General features: G+C 45.5%; 1 protein-coding gene across 1 annotated transcript; it reads right to left on the bottom strand.

Moving 5' to 3' along the window:
• Positions 1-5,813: 5,813 nt before the first annotated feature.
• LOC126988904 (solute carrier family 22 member 6-like) lies at positions 5,814-21,294 on the bottom strand. The gene is made up of 5 exons (XM_050847293.1): positions 21,118-21,294; positions 19,508-19,668; positions 19,214-19,278; positions 9,865-9,984; positions 5,814-8,739 (listed from the first exon to the last, which is right to left on the bottom strand). The coding sequence occupies exons 1-5, from the start codon at positions 21,210-21,212 to the stop codon at positions 8,500-8,502; spliced, it is 681 nt and encodes a 226-aa protein (XP_050703250.1). The 5' UTR covers positions 21,213-21,294; the 3' UTR covers positions 5,814-8,499.

Below are 21,294 nucleotides of genomic sequence, written 5' to 3'. Positions count from 1 at the left end.
TGGTGCCGTGGTGGACAAAACACCAAGGCAAGTGGTGCCGTGGTGGACAAAACACCAAGGCAAGTGGTGCCGTGGTGGACACAACACCAAGGCAAGTGGTGCCGTGGTGGACAAAACACCAAGGCAAGTGGTGCCGTGGTGGACACAACACCAAGGCAAGTGGTGCCGTGGTGGACAAAACACCAAGGCAAGTGGTGCCGTGGTGGACAAAACACCAAGGCAAGTGGTGCCGTGGTGGACACAACACCAAGGCAAGTGGTGCCGTGGTGGACACAACACCAAGGCAAGTGGTGCCGTGGTGGACACAACACCAAGGCAAGTGGTGCCGTGGTGGACACAACACCAAGGCAAGTGGTGCCGTGGTGGACACAACACCAAGGCAAGTGGTGCCGTGGTGGACACAACACCAAGGCAAGTGGTGCCGTGGTGGACACAACACCAAGGCAAGTGGTGCCGTGGTGGACACAACACCAAGGCAAGTGGTGCCGTGGTGGACACAACACCAAGGCAAGTGGTGCCGTGGTGGACACAACACCAAGGCAAGTGGTGCCGTGGTGGACACAACACCAAGGCAAGTGGTGCCGTGGTGGACACAACACCAAGGCAAGTGGTGCCGTGGTGGACACAACACCAAGGCAAGTGGTGCCGTGGTGGACACAACACCAAGGCAAGTGGTGCCGTGGTGGACACAACACCAAGGCAAGTGGTGCCGTGGTGGACACAACACCAAGGCAAGTGGTGCCGTGGTGGACACAACACCAAGGCAAGTGGTGCCGTGGTGGACACAACACCAAGGCAAGTGGTGCCGTGGTGGACACAACACCAAGGCAAGTGGTGCCGTGGTGGACACAACACCAAGGCAAGTGGTGCCGTGGTGGACACAACACCAAGGCAAGTGGTGCCGTGGTGGACACAACACCAAGGCAAGTGGTGCCGTGGTGGACACAACACCAAGGCAAGTGGTGCCGTGGTGGACACAGCAACCCCAAGGCAAGTGGTGCCGTGGTGGACACAACACCAAGGCAAGTGGTGCCGTGGTGGACACAACACCAAGGCAAGTGGTGCCGTGGTGGACACAACACCAAGGCAAGTGGTGCCGTGGTGGACAAAACACCAAGGCAAGTGGTGCCGTGGTGGACACAACACCAAGGCAAGTGGTGCCGTGGTGGACAAAACACCAAGGCAAGTGGTGCCGTGGTGGACAAAACACCAAGGCAAGTGGTGCCGTGGTGGACAAAACACCAAGGCAAGTAGTGCCGTGGTGGACAAAACACCAAGGCAAGTGGTGCCGTGGTGGACAAAACACCAAGGCAAGTGGTGCCGTGGTGGACAAAACACCAAGGCAAGTGGTGCCGTGGTGGACAAAACACCAAGGCAAGTGGTGCCGTGGTGGACAAAACACCAAGGCAAGTGGTGCCGTGGTGGACAAAACACCAAGGCAAGTGGTGCCGTGGTGGACACAACACCAAGGCAAGTGGTGCCGTGGTGGACAAAACACCAAGGCAAGTGGTGCCGTGGTGGACAAAACACCAAGGCAAGTGGTGCCGTGGTGGACAAAACACCAAGGCAAGTGGTGCCGTGGTGGACAAAACACCAAGGCAAGTGGTGCCGTGGTGGACAAAACACCAAGGCAAGTGGTGCCGTGGTGGACACAACACCAAGGCAAGTGGTGCCGTGGTGGACACAACACCAAGGCAAGTGGTGCCGTGGTGGACACAACACCAAGGCAAGTGGTGCCGTGGTGGACAAAACACCAAGGCAAGTGGTGCCGTGGTGGACACAACACCAAGGCAAGTGGTGCCGTGGTGGACTAACACCAAGGCAAGTGGTGCCGTGGTGGACAAAACACCAAGGCAAGTGGTGCCGTGGTGGACACAACACCAAGGCAAGTGGTGCCGTGGTGGACACAACACCAAGGCAAGTGGTGCCGTGGTGGACAAAACACCAAGGCAAGTGGTGCCGTGGTGGACAAAACACCAAGGCAAGTGGTGCCGTGGTGGACAAATCACCAAGGCAAGTGGTGCCGTGGTGGACACAGCACCAAGGCAAGTGGTGCCGTGGTGGACAAAACACCAAGGCAAGTGGTGCCGTGGTGGACAAAACACCAAGGCAAGTGGTGCCGTGGTGGACACAGCACCAAGGCAAGTGGTGCCGTGGTGGACAAAACACCAAGGCAAGTGGTGCCGTGGTGGACAAAACACCAAGGCAAGTGGTGCCGTGGTGGACAAAACACCAAGGCAAGTGGTGCCGTGGTGGACACAGCACCAAGGCAAGTGGTGCCGTGGTGGACACAGCACCAAGGCAAGTGGTGCCGTGGTGGACAAAACACCAAGGCAAGTGGTGCCGTGGTGGACACAGCACCAAGGCAAGTGGTGCCGTGGTGGACAAAACACCAAGGCAAGTGGTGCCGTGGTGGACACAGCACCAAGGCAAGTGGTGCCGTGGTGGACACAACACCAAGGCAAGTGGTGCCGTGGTGGACAAAACACCAAGGCAAGTGGTGCCGTGGTGGACACAGCACCAAGGCAAGTGGTGCCGTGGTGGACACAGCACCAAGGCAAGTGGTGCCGTGGTGGACACAGCACCAAAGCAAGTGGTGCCGTGGCTAGGGATGGGCAAGTACCGTTAATTTGAGTACCGGTAGTATAGGTACCGAAAACTTTGGTACCGTTAGTACCGGTACCGGTACCGGTACCCGAAGGGTATTTTTTTTTATCTATGACTTCTGATGAAATTCCCAAATAAATTTCCTGTAAAGAAAACTCTCTCTCTCTCTCTCTCTCTCTCTCTCTCTCTCTCTCTCTCTGAATGAAGTACCTGGTACCGCGAGGAATCGATTCCTCGCGATACCCGGTACCGGTACCTGGTACCGCGAAGCCTCATGGAGTCATGATCAGTTGGGTGCCAGGAAGCGTCATGATCACTCGGCACTGCGCATTGCCGCTAGTACCGGTACCGTCTGGATCTTAGTGACGCTCGGCGCTCGCCCGCCCGCCTCCATGTGGTATTTCGCGGTATGGGCCCTGTATGGAGACGCTGAGTCACTGCCTCGCTGACCGTCACCCCAAGTTCCCACCATTTTGTCCTGCTTTCCGTTTCCATCACAGCTCCCGTTTCCATTATTTTATTATTTGATTTAGTTATTGGAGTTACTGGATAATTCTTCATGTCCGATTCTTTTTCTCTTTTAGGTTGCTAATAAATATTGTTATTGATATTAGACTATGATCGAGTACCCATATCACCGAGATATCCACTCACTGAGTGGTGATCTCTCTCTCTCTCTCTCTCTCTCTCTCTCTCTCTCTCTCTCTCTCTCTCTGAATGAAGTGAATATTTATTTTTTTCGATAAAAAATAGCATGTATAGTTATTATGGATGTACTCGATCATAGTGTAATAACAATAACAATATTTAGTAGCAACCTAAAAAAAAATCGGACATGAAGAATTATCAATAAATCCAATAAATAAATCCGAGCAATCTGGTACCGGTACCGAGCATTCTGGTACCGGTACCGTACCGTTTAGCTGGTACCGTTAGTACCGGTACTGGTACCGGTACCTGCCCACCCCTAGCCGTGGCGGCCACAGCGGCGAGCAGAGGAAGAGGACGCGTCCGCCGATAGTGATCAGTTTGTCTTATTTATATTAGGTGTCGTTTATCGTTCGCGGTCCTCGTCGTCCTCGTCGAGAAAGTCAAGACCTCAACGTAGCTAGGAGGCGGCCAGGCAGCAGGTAAGCCCAGGCATGACGTGAATATATGTGGATAAGTTGCAAGGTTCCGCGGGCACTGGCTGGTGGGCGGAAATGGGAGGCGCGGCGGGCATAGCAGTGTTTACCTGTCTGTGCCTGTCTGTGTTTCTTGGTGGCTTGATATCCTGTGTAAGGCTTTACTTCCCTTTTCGTTTTGTATGTGTTAGCTTCTGTTGCAGACTAGCCGTGGGAGTTGCCTTTCTAAGTACTATCAGTCATCCGGGGTTCAGTACTTGGCCGTAGCCTAGCCGGATGGCCGCACTCTCCGGCCGCCACCATTTTTCCGGTTCATTTTTCTCGGTGGTTTAATTGATATTGTCATTATTTGGCGTATTATTTGTTGCCTAACCACCTTTCTGCGTGAGGTGTCTTGTGTGTGTTTGCCCAGAGCAGGTGAAGAGGATTCAAGGTGAAGACGGAAAAGGAGAAACAGGACATTAATTGATTAGTAACTTACTCAGTGATTTGCGGCGGTTCTTTATATTTTCTTTTTTTCTGTATTATTATAATTATTATTATTATTTTTTTACGTTCAGCCCACAGCGCCAATATGCTTTCTTGATGGGGCCTTCGGTCAGCATCAGCCGTACAATCGTGGGACACAAGTGTTGACACACTGTCCATTGAGTTTCGTTCAGCGGCCCCGACTTTAAAATTTATACACCGCATGGAAGGAGGCTAATGTTCAGATCTGTCACTTCATATACACTCTCCATAATTTATTAGATATGAATTTGTCAGTTGTGCTCACTGATAACAACTTTTAAATTCGCTGACGAAAATGTCTCTTTACATTTCGTTCAAATTTAGTCATTGACAGCTAAAGTTGTTTACAACGCTTTTATGCATTTGAATAAATGTTGTATTCATTTCTGCAACGACCTCGCCAAGAAAATACGAAGAAAACTATGATAATTTGCACAAATATTCTGATATGGTCTAAAAATATATAATGATACCAGCATTTAACTCTCGCTTGACAATGTTATGCAATGACGTCATCGACTATACCAGGCGGCACATTTAGGAAACTAGTAGGCTATTATGAATTGAACTGAAATACAGAGCTATTATTTTGCATTTAAGAATATTAAACGATTTGTTTGCATTTACGAAACTAGGCTATTACTTTGCATTTACGAATACTAAGTTATTATTATGCATTTAAGAAAAGTAGGCTATTATTTTACAGTAACTTTTTCTCTTAAGAGAAATTCATCTCTCTCTCTCTCTCTCTCTCTCTCTCTCTCTCTCTCTCTCTCTCCAGAATGCACACTGATGACCAAAGCCAAGCAAAATTTAGCTTATGGAATGCAGAAAATCTTATTACAGAGCGTGCACTAGTGGAAACAAGAGCATTCATAACAGATTTTTCTTAAAAAAACAATCGTCGTGCAGTTGATGCTCTCAGTTTCATAAGAAAAATCCTTAAGTAATATCTCTCTCACACCCACACACTCTTTGATTCTTGAGCACACCCACAGACACACATACATACGTCACATATAACTCGAATGTAGCTCTGCTGGATAGTTGCCGTCTTTCGCTAGCGGCGGCCGAAACATTTTGGAAACTGTGTCATCACTTATGTCCCCCGACTGTACATGAGGCTTCCAGTTCTGGCTGCTTCAACAGAGGACAGGTCCAGACAATTGCTTTGGAACAGACCACCGTGATCGCAGACATTATCCCATGAGTCAAAGAACCCTGCGTCGAGTTCCTTGCAAGAGTCTTTAGTCGGCTAATAGCCGACTTATCATATTTTTATTCTTATTATCACACGTTTTGTCCTCACAGCAGGTAACAATAAGTGAATATAAGAACTAGTGCGAACGGTATCACAAGTATTTATCGAAAATAATTGCTGAACAAACCTAACACATCTCCCAAAGGAGAGGGGGTGGAGGGTCGCCTCCTACTGTGCCCCCTTACCTTACGTAATACAACCTCTCATTATTTGACCTGCCGTCTCCAGCAATCCCTGACTGCGTTAAACCATTTCTGAAAGATTGCTCAGGTAAACAGAACAATGTTTTGCTGGAAAGAACCAACACTGAGAAAGATTATAATGTTTTAATGATTACTTCAGTATTACATACCTTTAATCATTATTTTCCTTATATGCTATGGTATCAAATGGCATTAAAGTCTGAAAACAGAAAATAAAATATAACATTATTTTTCCTATCTTACTCTTTAACAGATGAGGTTTTATCTTCGGTGATTTTGTCCCACTTATGTCAGTCCTACGAGGGTTTTGATTGATTCCCCGTCAAAATGATGTTTCCCACTCCCATATCCCCCCTCTCCCTCTCTCTCTCCCCCCCGCCACACACACACACACACACACACACACACATGCACAAACATACACACACACGAAAGGCAGAACCCAACCCCCGAGGGCCACAACTCACGCCCAGTAGCCATTCACTGCTGGGGAGGCAGGGGGGAGGGTTCTTATGGAGAATGCTCGTCCGTCTCCACTCTGTCCGGGAATCGAACCAAGAACCTCTTGGTTATGAGCCGAGCTCACTAACCACTATGCTACATAATCTTTAAATTGTATTTTTTGTGGGTGTTTTATATGTGACCTAATCCCGTTGCCCCTGTTGAGTTTGAGCTTAACTTCTTGCGATGTTCCTATGAAGGAGAACATAAGAACATAAGAACGCAGGAGTCTGCAAGAGGCCGGTAGGCCTGTACGAGGCAGCTCCTCGTACTGTAGACTGGATTGGCCGAAGAGCGCGAAGCTCCTCCCGTCAATCCGAGAGACTCGCTTCGCGTGGTCAGGTGGACAATTTTGACAGCATAAGTTGTTAAGTATGTAGAGCATGTATAATTTTTTTCCGCTTTCACAAATAACTTGATAGGGTCTTTCAAAACGAGTTGCAAATTTATTGTTCACTTCATGTATTTGAATCAACACATCATCTAGCGCTACAACTCTGGATAATCGCCACTGTTGGATTTTGATTTTTTGTTGTGTGCATAACATTCAAATATGGAGAGTGTTGCTATATGCTCAATCGTGCAATCATATCCATGATGCACTGTGCAAATTACTTTGTTGTGAATACTTTAAAATGTTAAAATGGTCAGCAGTAAAATAGCTGGCGTAACAAGAATCCAATGCAGAGATTGCATTCATTACTAATGGGCAGCTATATAGTGGTTCTGGAACAGCATTCTACCGAGCAGAGTGCATGACACTCATCTGCTCGAAATTTGCACTTCTGCAAGCTGGGTAACACAAAAATCGACCAACTGAAAGTTTCTTTCTCAAATATTTCGATGTCTTCAGTATCTTATGCGTGCGACGATCATCCAGCGTATAGTTGCCCAGTAGGGGAAGGTGGGGCAAAATGGCACAGGTGGGTAGTTATGGACCACCCCGTTTTCTGTGTTTTTAACTTCCGTTAGCTATTGATAATGATATGGAGTTACTCCTCAGCTCATTAGTCAGCTGTAACATCGGGGCAAATTTGGACGCCGTCGTTTGTTTGTGTGTGAAAAATCCCAGAATATTTTATCACCAGCTGATCTATTGGTAAGGGTCTGATAAAATCGTGTTTGTAGGAATACTGTGACTCATAATTTAATGTGTTATTGCATGATTCTTTGGTGTTACTCTGTGAATGAGTCTGACTACTGAAACATTTTTCTGCACCACCATTGTTCCGCTGAGACTGTTGTTAACATTTTCATTGCCCTTGGGGCAAAACGGCCCACTTAACAATAATCAATTTTTGCTGCTAACTAACTCACAACTTCACTGAACAAAGATAAAGACAAAGTGTTCTCTGTTTCTTTTATATATATATATATATATATATATATATATATATATATATATATATATATATATATATATATATATATATATATATATATATATATATATATATATATATATTAATTTTATGTTTAGGAAGGTAATGTCACTTTTCATTTGTGAGTTCATGCTGTTTATGCTATTGAGCAAAAGAACAATATTTTTTGTAATGGATAAAGAACTTTTATGTTCAGAAAGGTAATTTCACTTTCACTTGTGAGTAGTTTCATGAGAGTTCGTTGGTGTTCATGCTGTTGAGCCACAGATCATTTATTTTGTAATGGAAGAACTTTTACGTTCAGGAAGGTAATATCACTTCATTTGTGAGTAGTTTATAGGAATTCATTGTTGCTCATGCTTCTGAGCCTAAGAGCAATTATTTTCTATTGAAATACGAACTAGATTATTTTAGTTTTATGTTAAGTAATCTTTCTAGTGTGATTCTCTATCAAAACGTATGTTTTGGCATGTTACCAAGCACATTCATATGAGGGCCATTTTGCCCCATATGTGAGGTCCGTTTTGCCCCACCCTTTGTACAAAATGGCCCACCTGTGGCTTTGTTTTTTATTCTCATGAGTAAAGGATCCAAAGTGGTTCTTCCAAAGATAGTTTATTTTGTTTAATGATGAATATAGATTGCAAAAACACCAATTATCTCTGAATATAGTACAAAATTGCTCCAAAATTTGGAGTGAAACCTTAAGGGTGCCGTTTTGCCCCACCTTCCCCTACGAAAGCAGCATTACGCTGTAGGACGGCTTGGACACACAGCAAGATGAGAAGGGCACCAGAGATGTAACGACTCATTAGTTGTGCAATACAAGGCATGAAAACCGATTCTCTATGACAGCCGAAAAAGTTGATAGGAATAAACCTCACTTTTGTTCCCCACTCTTTTAAGTCTTGCTAGCCTTCAGTGTCGATCTTGTCCCTGCTTTTCACATCATGCTTGTAACTGAGATTATCAATGCCGCCTGCCTTAGACTTCTTAGACTTGATTCTGTCCTCCCAGTAACGTTCGTCCACGTCCTGAAGTGTCTCAGGTAGCGGCTTCTTGTTCGTCTCCGGCAGCGGCAGCACCAGCATGCTCGCCAGGATACCCGAGCACCCGAACACCAACCCGGGGGCCCACGGGCTGAAGCTTGCCTGGGGGGAAGAACAAACACATAAAGAAGGGCAGGAAGGCGATTATCTTATGCACTCATATTCCTGGTGTGTGTGTGTGTGTGTGTGTGTGTGTGTGTGTGTGTGTGTGTGTGTGTGTGTGTGTGTGTGTGTGTGTGTTCGTTCGTTCTAGCGTTGGCTCATTGTACTCTATATATTCTGAACTTTAACTTGGTCTTCTACTTGGCAATGGCCATCTTGAATTATTTCACGAGACAAAGAAATAAGGGAAAGGGGAACATACCAGGATAAAGTAAAACATAATCACAACGCGCCTCCTACCCTCCTACCTAAAGAGCATATAGAAGACGCCCCAAAGAGTGATCAGTCTAGGCTTGGAAAGTGTCTTAACAACGGCAACCCAAAGTGTGGCTTTGTGTGTACCGTGAGACCAAAATTTCTTCCATGATATGCCAAATTATAAAAGATGATGATGAAAGAGATGACACAAAACAGATATAATATATATATTATGAAATGGTTTGCGTGAGTGATGATTTTTTCTCATTAATTTGCTTAGAGGGGCCTTTAAGAAACATGATCCCCGCAGCTACCGGGTTAAAACTCCGCTCTTGAAACCTTTGATAAAGTCATAGGAGAGAAGAAATACAAACGAAAGAAGGTGGTTTAAGAAGTTACCAGTGAAAGGAATGAAACTAAAAAGCAAAACAAAAAACTGGTAACCATGCACAAAAGGAAAATGTCGCAGCTTCTCGATACTGATTCAGACTATTCCTTGATACTAACTACAGGAGGGAAGGCGGCACTCGACTGCTCAGCTCATGCAAGGTGAGAACGAGGGCCTTGTAGCTCATTTCTTCTAGCCTCTGACTCTGGGCCGCCGTCGAGTAGCCAGAGATCACACATATGATCACTCTTAATTTTGATCAAGATTAAGTACTGATGAGCAGTCTGATTATACGTTGTAGGAAAAAGAAAACAAATAAAAGTGGCATAATGAAGGAGATGGTTCATCCCAACATTGTATGAAGCTGACTACCAGAACCTTACAAGGTAACTGCATAAAACTGGTGTGGAGATGGACATTAAAAATGACTGACACCATAGAGCATAGAATGGTGAGGAGTAAATGCATGGAGGACTCACGAAAATGGTTGTGATGAGCGGCGAGAACATGAAGCCGATTGATCCCACAGTGTTGACAAGAGCAAAGCCCCTCGCACGGGCCTGCGTCGGGAAGAGCTCAGGAGCGTAGATAAAGTTCACCTGCCAAAAGTAGCCAATGTCAGTCATACCAACCACTTACAGTCCTCACAGCCTGGTAATAAATCAATCTATCGAGGCATGCGCCAGGTTGTGTCGAACGACGCCGCAAATCTCCATCCAGGCCCTCTTACCATCCCAAGTACCTCATGGCGGGATCTATAGACTTGCTCAAGCCACAAGCTCTGCGGGCGACCCCTTAGCCTCCTTCACTCGGGGTTGTCTCTTAAAGAAACAGCCCGCTAGGCTGGTCGACTTATATGTAGCATGCCATATTCCCTTATAGTATAGTGGAACTTTGCAGGTAACAGGCCTAGAATCAGTCTCACAAAGTAATCGTCGGTTTGACACAAGTCATTCTAGCGATATCGCATAGCTTTGCGTAGCCAGTTATTACCCAACGCATTAATTCGCTTCATTAAGTCACTGTTCAGTGTCCATGTCTCGCAGCCACCACCACCATAACCACCTTGAAGATCCGAATCTTTGTCTTTAAGCACAGGTATCTACAACGCCATATACTCGTGCTGAGCGAGTCCATGGAGTCTTACGGCGGATTTGCCAAACCAATCCGCCGTAAGACTTCTTGAGACCTGACGTTGTTCTGAACTGCGCTACCGAAGTAGGCGAAATTTTCCAAGATATCAATGTCCTCACCACAAGCATGAGCAGACTGTATTGTTACATCTGGCAAGGCTCCAAACACCTGTACATGTGTCTTGACCCGAGCAGTGAAGTATACCAAAGCTTCGCCTTCTCGTTCAGTGCTTCGAGAGCCATCACCAGAACCTCCAGCGACTTCGCAGATATTACAGCATTATCGCCAAAAGTAAACAAGGTCAGTGACCCTGGTACTGCCAATATATGCTCCACAATAATTTTGATTCACATTTTAGAGTAATGAGATATTAATACAGATACTGCACATCTACACACACACAAAAAAATATTGTCACAATTTCTACAGGGCTCAAGTCACATTTCCTATATACACCAAGAAAGGCAGCGAGTCACAATTCCTACAGAATTCCAGTCAGTCATTCTACATTGGGAGAGAAGTCTGGTTCACGTTCAGACACGAGTCAAGTCGAGGAAGGACGACACCAACTTTTCCCCAACTAAGGAGAGATGGCATTTTTAGGCCTTGTGCTCCACTGCGGTCATCCTGTCCAGGGCAGTGGTTTTTCTGCCCTGCCGACACGTTGCCTCCTGTGCAGGTTGAAAAGCTACTCTTCTAGTAGCAGCACATCATAACCCTGTAAAATGTCCCTCTTGTCGCAATATCATGCATGACAGGATTGAGGTATTAATTCAAAAAGTTCCTTTGAAATTATTGTTCTCAAGAAATCCGGTTTTACCTTATTTTACAGTGTCAGTTGATGTACCTATGTTAAAGAAAAAAAATCCCACATTCATATTCTCAAGCGTTTTACACTCTCTCATGCATAATGCAACTGTGTTTCCTCCGCAAAACTTCGGATTCGTTAGTATTTCACTTCTGTACATTCCATGTGATTGCAGAATTGTGGCAGATATGACAGTAACTGTATGAGTTACGCCGGAGGTACCGTTTTGTGTAGGAGATACGCTGGGTACCGAGTTTTTGTGCAGGAAATGTGCTGGATGCTTGTTTTGTGTAGGAAATGTGATGGACTGCGTGTGGGAAATGTGGCAGTACTCTAGTTTTTGTGGATGTGTAGGAGATATGACTGCACCCTACTAGGTTATGATCAGTTTTCGACGCACTGTGCGTGACCCCGGACTCTGCAGCTTCAGCAGCTGGTTGCGAATCCGCATGAGCAATATACGTCAATATACGCGGCTACATCAAGGACACTGACCTTGTTTTTGCTGATGATGCTGTACTTTTCAGGGAATCACTGGAGGTCTAGGTCATGGCTTTCGAAGTGCTGCACGAAGAAGCGAAGCCACTGGGATTAAAGGTTTCCTGGGCCAAAACCAAGGTCCAGTCGTTTGGAAGGTTAATGAATTACACAGCTCAGTCTGTTCACGTGGTGAGGACACTGAGGTCACTAAAAGTTTCAAATACTTTGGTAACGTAATGAATAACAATAGAGGGTCTTGCCAGCCACTCACTCAACGGAATAACCTCGTCTACATTGTTATGGACTCGCTCAACAAGGGTATATGGGGTTGTCGATATCTACGTAGGTGGACAAAGATTCGAATCATTAGTTCACTTGTGCTCTGTTTGTCTGTCTGTCTGTGAAACACGGACACCGAGTAGTGACTTGAGAGGCATGTCGATATCTTTGGTATCAAGTGCCTTCACATGATCATGAAGGATCACTGGAATGACTTAGCGCAGAACCATCGTCTACTTCATGAAACTGGATCGAAGCCTGTGACCAACATAGTTCATGGACGCCTAATCCAGCTATATGGGCACGTGGCACGCTGCCCGGATGTCGATCCTGCTCGAAGGGTTGTTTCTGTGCGAGACAAAATATATATATATATATATATATATATATATATATATATATATATATATATATATATATATATATATATATATATATATATATATATGGGTGTGTGTGTGTGTGTATATATATATTTATATATATATATATATATATATAAATATATATATATATATATATATATATATATATATATATATATCTATATATATATATATATAGATATATATATATATATAGACAGATATATAGATATATATATATATATCTATGTATAGAGAGAGAGAGAGAGAGTTTTATATATATATATATAAACACATATATATATATATATATATATATATATATATATATATATATATATATATATATATATATATATATAATACAGTAAAAGAAACAGCTCAAGGGGAAATAAAAAGCAATAGTGAAAAAAGTCCGCAAATTACTGCTCCTTTTTAAAAAAAAAAGTGCGTTAAGAGGACTGGTAAAAAGAGAGGTCAATTTCGGGACGAGAGGTGTTCTGTTTTTTTTTTTTTTTTTTTTTTAATATTTACATGCTCGTTGGCATGAGGGGCTATGGTTAGAGCCCGGCAGAGGAGCTAGGCTTCAGGCCATGAGGCCCTGCCTAGCTGGTCGGGGGGCATGGGTGCATCTTGCACCCGTAGCCGGAGCCGAGCGAGCAACTCAGCAGTCTATAAGCTGGCTCAAAGGACAGGGCCCATACTTATAAAGAAGTAAGGCGTTTGATTTATGTCTCGTCTCAGAGGTGAGTGTACACCCTAGCTGGGGCTCCAGCCGCCACGGGTAGTGGGGAAAGTAAAGCTGCCAACAACGGCGAGACCAGTTATCTCATATGAAAACTAATGGGTAAGATACCTTAAAATGGTGAAAGTATTGAATAGAAGTACATCCTATCCATAATAATAAGGTTTTGTAAGACTATAATGAGCGTTTGAATGTAAGACGATTTGATGAGGCACGCTGGCTGTCTGGCAACACCCGGTAATGTTTACATTTGAAGGTCGCTGCCTCAGACGAAGACCCAGGATTTATGCCCGCCCGGGACCAACTTTTACTACTCGCGCCGCGTCTCAGATTAACACCCAGGATACAGGACTCCACAGGGCCGTTTTGGGCTCTTAAGACGAGCCTGAGACGAAGTGTTAGCTTTATAAGTATGGGCCCTGATACTCTCCTCTTGAAAGAGTTCAAGTCATAGGCAGTAGGAAACACTGATGAAGGGAGATTGTTCCAGAGTTTACCAGCGTGAGGGATGAAGAGTGAAGATGATGCTTAACTATTGCATAAGGGATTTGGACAGTATAGGGATGATTTAAGTAGATAGTCGTGTGCAGCGGGGCCGCGGAAAGGAGGGAGGCATGCAGTTAGCAGCTTCAGAAGAACAGTCAGCGTGAAAATGTCGATAGAAGATAGAAAGAGTGGCAATATGGCGGCGGAATTTAAGAGGTAGGAGACTGTCAGTATGAGGAGAGGAGTTGATGAGATGAAGAGCCTTTAGCCCCGTTCACACTGTGCCGACTCTGGGCCACGACAACCCAGCGACTTTTGGATCTGACAAGTCGGCTCCCACGCTTCAAGAATGGGGGGAGATTTTTTTGGCGTCTTGGTGTCGGCTACCATGAATGCCGACTGTCTGGGACATTCGGCCAACTAGTTGCCAGCATGTCTGCGATATGCTGGCAACTAGTCTCAAGACGAGTCTCAACGGTCATTTTTTGAAATGGAGCCATGTCTACAACAACCACGAATCTGCCGACCGATTGGCCGACACTCGCAAATGGTCTTGACGACAGTCTTGCAGATTGTCTGTCAACTGGTTGGCCGACAGTTGCCAAGGAGTTGGCCGACGGTCTTCGTGACTGTCTTGGCGATAGCCTTGCCGACTGTCGCCGAATTCTACCCAAAATTTTAAAAGGATATTTTGGCCGTAGACATCTTAATCGCAGTCTTCATGGGTCCTGGGGTATATAGGCTATAATGGGCCGAGACTACGTTGTGTCTACTTCTAGGGTTTGGGGAGGCGGTGGCTGACTGGTTAATATGCTGGCTCAGCATTCCGCCGCGCTGTCGATGATGCGGGTTCGAATACGCCGCTAACCACCTGGGATCTTTCAGTCATCGCCGAGTGGCTTAAGACTACCCAAATGCTGTCCTCATAACCACTATCAACCCGGACCCTAGAAGAAGCTGTGCAGCGAAAGTGAAATCAAGAATGAGCTCCGGGGAGCAGCATGAGCCAATAATCAATTGCCTGCACCATGACGGGCTCGGGCCGACCATCATGCCCCAGTGTAATAGCCTACCGGCGCCATAGGCCAGATGTAAAAAAAAAAAAAAAAAAAAAAAAAAAACGTTCCATAAAATACGGAATCGTTCTGTATTCGTGAGTGAAATGTAGCGTTCCGTTTTGAACCAGCACGGAACGGCTTTTGTTCCGTATTTGGTTGTCTGAATGGTCTAGCAGATAAAATTCATTATCTTAAAATTGTAGTGAGCGCATTTTTCAGTTAATCTCAAAACCAGCCCGTAAAATTTGTCAAGGTTCGTCCTAAAATAGGTGTAAAATACGCGACGTAACGTCCCTCCTCCCTCCCTCTTGCCTCCACCAGCAGCGTGCTGCGACTGTCACTCATTGCATGCTCGAGAAATTTTAGGGTTGCCACCCGTTCCTTTAAATATGGATCCATTCCGTACTGGAGAGTGAGATGTTGCATTCCACATTTTTCTGACCTCAGGGTGGCAACCCTAGTTGTGTCATTCAACACAAGAAAGAGGCAGCAAGGATGTGTACGTGTTGTGCTGGCTCCCAAATTTGTGCAGGGTGAAACAACCATGCCCAGACGATGTTGTTGTGCTTGTCATTGTAAAATGGAAATATTAATTTCCTGATGGTGGCAATGTTAGCCAATATTTCTGAGCCGACATTCGTCACGAACGTCCTTCATTAGGCGAAGACTGTCGTCACGACAGTCCCTCATCATTCTTAAGTAGCCTAGTCAGCACCGACGACTGTGCCGACAGGAAACGGTAAAAATATGAAAAATGGCCCCGACAGTTGTCACGACTGTTTCAAGACAAGCCAAGACTGTTGACGACTGTCTTGACGACTGTCCCCGACCCCCCCTCAGATTTCAACCGGAAATGACGGTTAGTCCAGACCCTTGCCGACTCTTGTCGTGAAAGTTTAGCATGGAATAGTTTTTCGCGCTAACCCTCACGATAGGGATGGGCAAGTACCGTTAATTTGAATACCGGTAGTACCGGTACCGAAAACCCAAGTACCGTTAGTACCGGTACCGGTACCCGAAGGAGTTTTTTTTTTTTCTAATGACTTCTGATGAAATTCCCAAATAAATTTCCTGTAAAGAAAACTCTCTCTCTCTCCTTCAGCTTAATATCAACTAGAGTAGAAATGCAACGTTTAGGAGCCTTCTGATTAATGTAAAATTACTTAGGTTTAAGGACAGACCACCTAGTCTGGACCATGGGGTCTGTGTGGTCTGATTTTATATGTAAATCTATGTAAATCTCTCTCTCTCTCTCTCTCTCTCTCTCTCTCTCTCTCTCTCTCTCTCTCTCTCTCTCTCTCTCTCTCTCTCTGAATGAAGTGAATATTTATTTTTTCGATAAAAAAATAGCATGTATAGTTATTATGGATGTACTCGATCATAGTCTAATAAAAATAACAATATTTATTAGCAACCTAAAAAAGAAAAAGAATCGGACATCAAGAATTATCCAGTAACTCCAATATATAAATAAAATAATAAAATAATGGAAACGGGAGCTGTGATGGAAACGGAAAGCAGGACAAAATGGTGGGAACTTGGGGGGACGGTCAGCGGGGCAGTGACTCGGCGTCTACACAAAGGGCCCATACCACATGGAGGCGGGCGAGCGCCGAGCGTCACTAAGATCCAAACGGTACCGGTACTAGCGGCAATGCGCAGTGCCGAGTGATCATTAAGCTTCCCGGAACCCAAGTGATCATGAGGCTTCGCGGTACCAGGTACCGGTACCGGGTACCGCGAGGAATCGATTCTTCGCGGTACCAGGACCGGTACCTGGTATCGGTACCTGGTACCGCGAAACCTCATGATCACTTGGGTTCCGGGAAGCTTAATGATCACTCGGCACTGCGCATTGCCACTAGTAGCGGTACCGTTTGGATCTTAGTGACGCTCGGTCCATTATTTGATTTATTTATTGAGTTACTGATTGTTATTAGACTATGATCGAGTCGAATACCCACATCACCGAGATATCCACTCACTGAGTGGTGATCTCTCTCTCTCTCTCTCTCTCTCTCTCTCTGAATGAAGTGAATATCTATTTTTTCGATAAAAAAATAGCATGTATAGTTATTATGGATGTACTCGATCATAGTCTAATAACAATAACAATATTTATTAGCAACCTAAAAAAAAAATCGGACATGAAGAATTATCAATAAATCCAATAAATAAATCCGAGCAACTGGTACCGGTACCGAGCAATCTGGTACCGGTACCGTACCGTTTAGCAGATACCGTTAGTACCGGTACTGGTACCGGTACCTGCCCACCCCTACCTCACGACTCCAGACTCCCGTCACGACGTCCGCTCAGCATTTGGCGACCGTTTCTAGACCTCTTTCAAAACATGCCCGACCCATTCACATAAACACCCAAGACCTCGTGTACCCTACAGTCTGCAGATTCGTGGTTGTCGTAGACATGACGCCATTTCAAAAATTGACCGTTGAGACTCTTCTTGAGACTAGTTGGCAGCATGTCGCAGACATTCTTCCAACTAGTTGGCCGAATGTCCCAGACAGTCGGCAATCATGGTAGCCGACAAAAAGACGCCAAAAAATTCTTGAAGCGTGGGAGCTGACTTGTCAAATGCAGAAGTCGCTGGGTAGTCGTGGCCCAGAGTCGCCACAGTGTGAAAGTTGGAAAGTTTCGTTTAGCCGGCGCAACATCTGTGGTCATATGCTGGAGAGAGACAGAAGGGGAAGGAATTATAGGAGAAGGGAACAGATCTCAGGAGACGGGACACAACCCCCGATTAATACCTGGTACCCATTCACTGCTGGGTGGACAGGGGCGTAGGGTATCGGCGTGTAGCAATGGTTTTAAGTTAGACAAATTCAGATTTAACAAAGACATAGGCAAGAATTGGTTCACCAATAGAGTGGTGGACGAATGAAACAGGCTTGGGGGCCATGTTGTGGGTGCCAATACCGTAGATACATTCAAGAAGAGGTTAGATAAAGCTATGGATGGTGAGGTAAGGTGGGGTTGAGTGTACAGGAGCTGCCTTGTATAGGCCAACCGATCTCTTGCAGACTCCTCACGTTCTTATGTTCTTATGTTCTTAAAAGCCGCTCAAACTTTTCCACTCCGCCCGAGAATCGAACCCGGGCTCTCTCGGTTGTGAGCCGAGAGTGCTAACCACTGCACCACGAAGCCCCCGTCACACTGTGCAACATTTCACTCTCCTATACGGAATGGATCCATATTTAAAGGAACGGGTGGCAACTAAAATTTCTCGAGCATGCTATGAGTGACAGCCGCAGCACGCTGCTGGTGGAGGCAAGAGGGATGAGGGAGGGACGTTACATCGCGTATTTTACACGTATCTTAGGACTAACCTTGACAAATTTTACAGACTGGTTTTGTGATTAACTGAAAAATGCGCTCACTACAATATTAAGATACTGAATTTTATCTGCTTGACCATTCAGACAACCAAATACGGAACAAACGTCGTTCCGTGCTGGTTCAAAACGGAACGCTACATTTCACTCGAATACAGAACGATTCCGTATTTTAAGGAACGAGTGCCAACCCTAGAAGTAGACACAACGTAGTCTCGGCCCATTATAGCCTATATACCCCAGGACCCATGAAGACTGCGATTAAGATGTCTACGGCCAAAATATCCTTTTAAAATTTTGGGTAGAATTCGGCGACAGTCGGCAAGGCTGTCGCCAAGGCAGTCACGAAGACCGTCAGGAAGACCGTCGTCCAACTCCTTGGCAACTGTTGGCCAACCAGTTGACAAACAATCTGCAAGACTGTCGTCAAGACCATTTGCGAGTGTCGGCCAATCGGTCGGCAGATTCGTGGTTGTCGTACACATGGCTCCATTTCAAAAAATGACCGTTGAGACTCGTCTTGAGACTAGTTGCCAGCATATCGCAGACATGCTGGCAACTAGTTGGCCGAATGTCCCAGACAGTCGGTAATCATGCTAGCCGACACCAAGACGCCAAAAAAATCTCCCCCCATTCTTGGAGCGTGGGAGCCGACTTGTCAGATCCAAAAGTCGCTGGGTTGTCGTGGCCCAGAGTCGGCACAGTGTGAACGGGGCTTTAGACTCTACTCAATCTGAGAGAGCTTTGTGTGTGGAGCCCCCAACACGTGAGATGCATACTCCATACGAGGGCGGACAAGGCCCTTATATATGGAAGCAACTGTGCGGGGGAAAATAGCTGGCAGAGACGATACAGAACGCCCAAACTCGAGGAAGCTGATTTAGTGAAAGAAGAGATGTGACGTTTTCAGTTAAGATTTTGAGTTAAGGATAGACCGAGGATGTTTAATGAAGAAGGTGACATCTGAGTGTTATCGAAGAATAGGGGATAGGTGTTTCGAAGATTGTGTAGAGTTGATAGGTGGAAAAATTGAGTTTTTGAGGCGTTGAAGGATACATATTGTCGGTTAATCATCGACACTGACAGGCAGCTCTGCGTTTCGCTAGCAAGAGAGGCTCACTTGGAAGGCGCCGGCTACCAGGAGGAATCCGACCATCACCAGCACCCACTTGACCCATGGGTAGTCTGTAATGAGTAAACGCATTTTAAAACACGCCACCTATTCTTGTTAAACCTTATGAATGATTCTTAACATTAGGTAGACAGATATAGCATTAAGGTAGAAACCATTTGCCGAAAATATCTTAAAAATTGAAACTTTCTTTGGTGTATATAATATCCCCCATAAGTATGAGTCATGCCAGTCTGCCGCGTTTGAATTAGATAAAGCCTATATAAAAAAAAGTGTACCCACCGTCAGGAATTATTAGCTCCAGCAGAATTAAGATTCCCCCAGCGAGGAACTCCACCCCGATCATGACGCGACGGCCCAGGAAGGGAGTGGCGGGCGTGGACATCAGAATGGAACAACCGTCCATCAGCCCCGTCAGGCCCACGTACATAAATGGATTGTCACTGCAAGGTTCGACAACATGCTCGTTAAGAAGTGAATCAATAATGGCTATTGAGTGTGTGTTACAGTTCATGAGTCCAAGTCAGCCTTGCCTGGCAAAGTTGTTTGCGTTGATGGCCAAACCGAGGTACACAAAACTCTGCAAAAACCAGATGAGCGGAGTGAAGAGAAGAATGATCCTCATCCCTGGGCTCCTGTAGTATTCGGCCAACTGCTGCAGGGAGAACTTGCAGTTGGAAGACATGGAGGCACCTTGTTCCTGATTGTCCAGCGTGCCAATCGGTTCAGTCGCACTCTGTGAGATAACATGGCTCCATTTCAATGACCGTTGAGACTTTCTTGAGAGATTCAGTTGCCAGCACATTTCAGACATGCTGGCAACTAGTTGGCAGCCCCAGACAGATAATCATGCTAGCCGACACCAAGACGCCAAAAATCTTTATCTTGAGCGTGGAGCCGACTTGTCAGATCCAAAAGTCGCTGGGTTGTCGTGCCCAGAGTCGGCACAGAACGGGCTTAGACTCTACTCAACCTGAGAGAGCTTTTAGGTGGAGCCCAACTCATGAGTATGGTTCCATACGACGGACAAGGCCCTTATATATGGAAGCAACTAAGAAAATAGCTGGTAGAGACGAAGAACGCCCAAACTCGAGGAAGCTGATTTAGTGAAAGAAGAGATGATGACGTTTTCAGTTAAGATTTTGAGTTAAACCGAGGGATGTTTAATGAAGAAGGTGACATCTGAGTGTTACCGAATAGGGATACTTTTTCAAGATTGTAGAGTTGATAGGTGGAAAAATTGAGTTTTGAGGCGTTGAAGGATACATATTGTCGGTTAATCATCGACACTGACAGGCAGCTCTGACGTCTCGCTAGCAAGAGAGGCTCACTTGGAAGGCGCCGGCTACCAGGAGGAATCCGACCATCACCAGCACCCACTCTGACCCATGGGTAGTCTGTAATGAGTAAACGCATTTAAAACACGCCACCTATTCTTGTTAAACCTTATGAATGATTTTATTAGTAGACAGATATATAGCAGGTAGACCATTTGCCGAAAATCTTAAAATTGAAATCCTTTCTATATATATATCATAAGTATGAGTCATGCCAGTCTGCCGCGTTTGAATTAGATAAAGCCTATATAAAAAAAAGTGTACCCACCGTCAGGAATTATTAGCTCCAGCAGAATTAAGATTCCCCCAGCGAGGAACTCCACCTGATGCGACGGCCCAGGAAGGAGTGGCGGGCGTGGACATCAGAATGGAACAACCGTCCATCAGCCCCGTCAGGCCACGTACATAAATGGATTGTCACTGCAGGTTCGACAACATGCTCGTTAAGAAGTGAATCAATAATGGCTATTGAGTGTGTGTTACAGTTCACAGGTGTCCTAGCCGTTGCCTGGCAAAGTTGTTTTATGATGGCCAAACCGAGGTCTCTGCAAAAACCAGATGAGCGGAGTGAAGAGAAGAATGATCCTCATCCCTGGGCTCCTGTAGTATTCGGCCAACTGCTGCAGGGAGAACTTGCAGTTGGAAGACATGGAGGCACCTTGTTCCTGATTGCTGGGATGCAGCCGTTTATTTTTCTGAAATAAAATTGCGAGACACACTCTTGAGATAATC

This window comes from Eriocheir sinensis, unplaced genomic scaffold, assembly GCF_024679095.1.
Source record: "Eriocheir sinensis breed Jianghai 21 unplaced genomic scaffold, ASM2467909v1 Scaffold1002, whole genome shotgun sequence".
NCBI classification, from domain to species: Eukaryota; Metazoa; Arthropoda; class Malacostraca; order Decapoda; family Varunidae; genus Eriocheir; species Eriocheir sinensis.
Note: the sequence above shows the minus strand (reverse complement) of the source record. Positions and strands in the feature narration are given on the sequence as shown.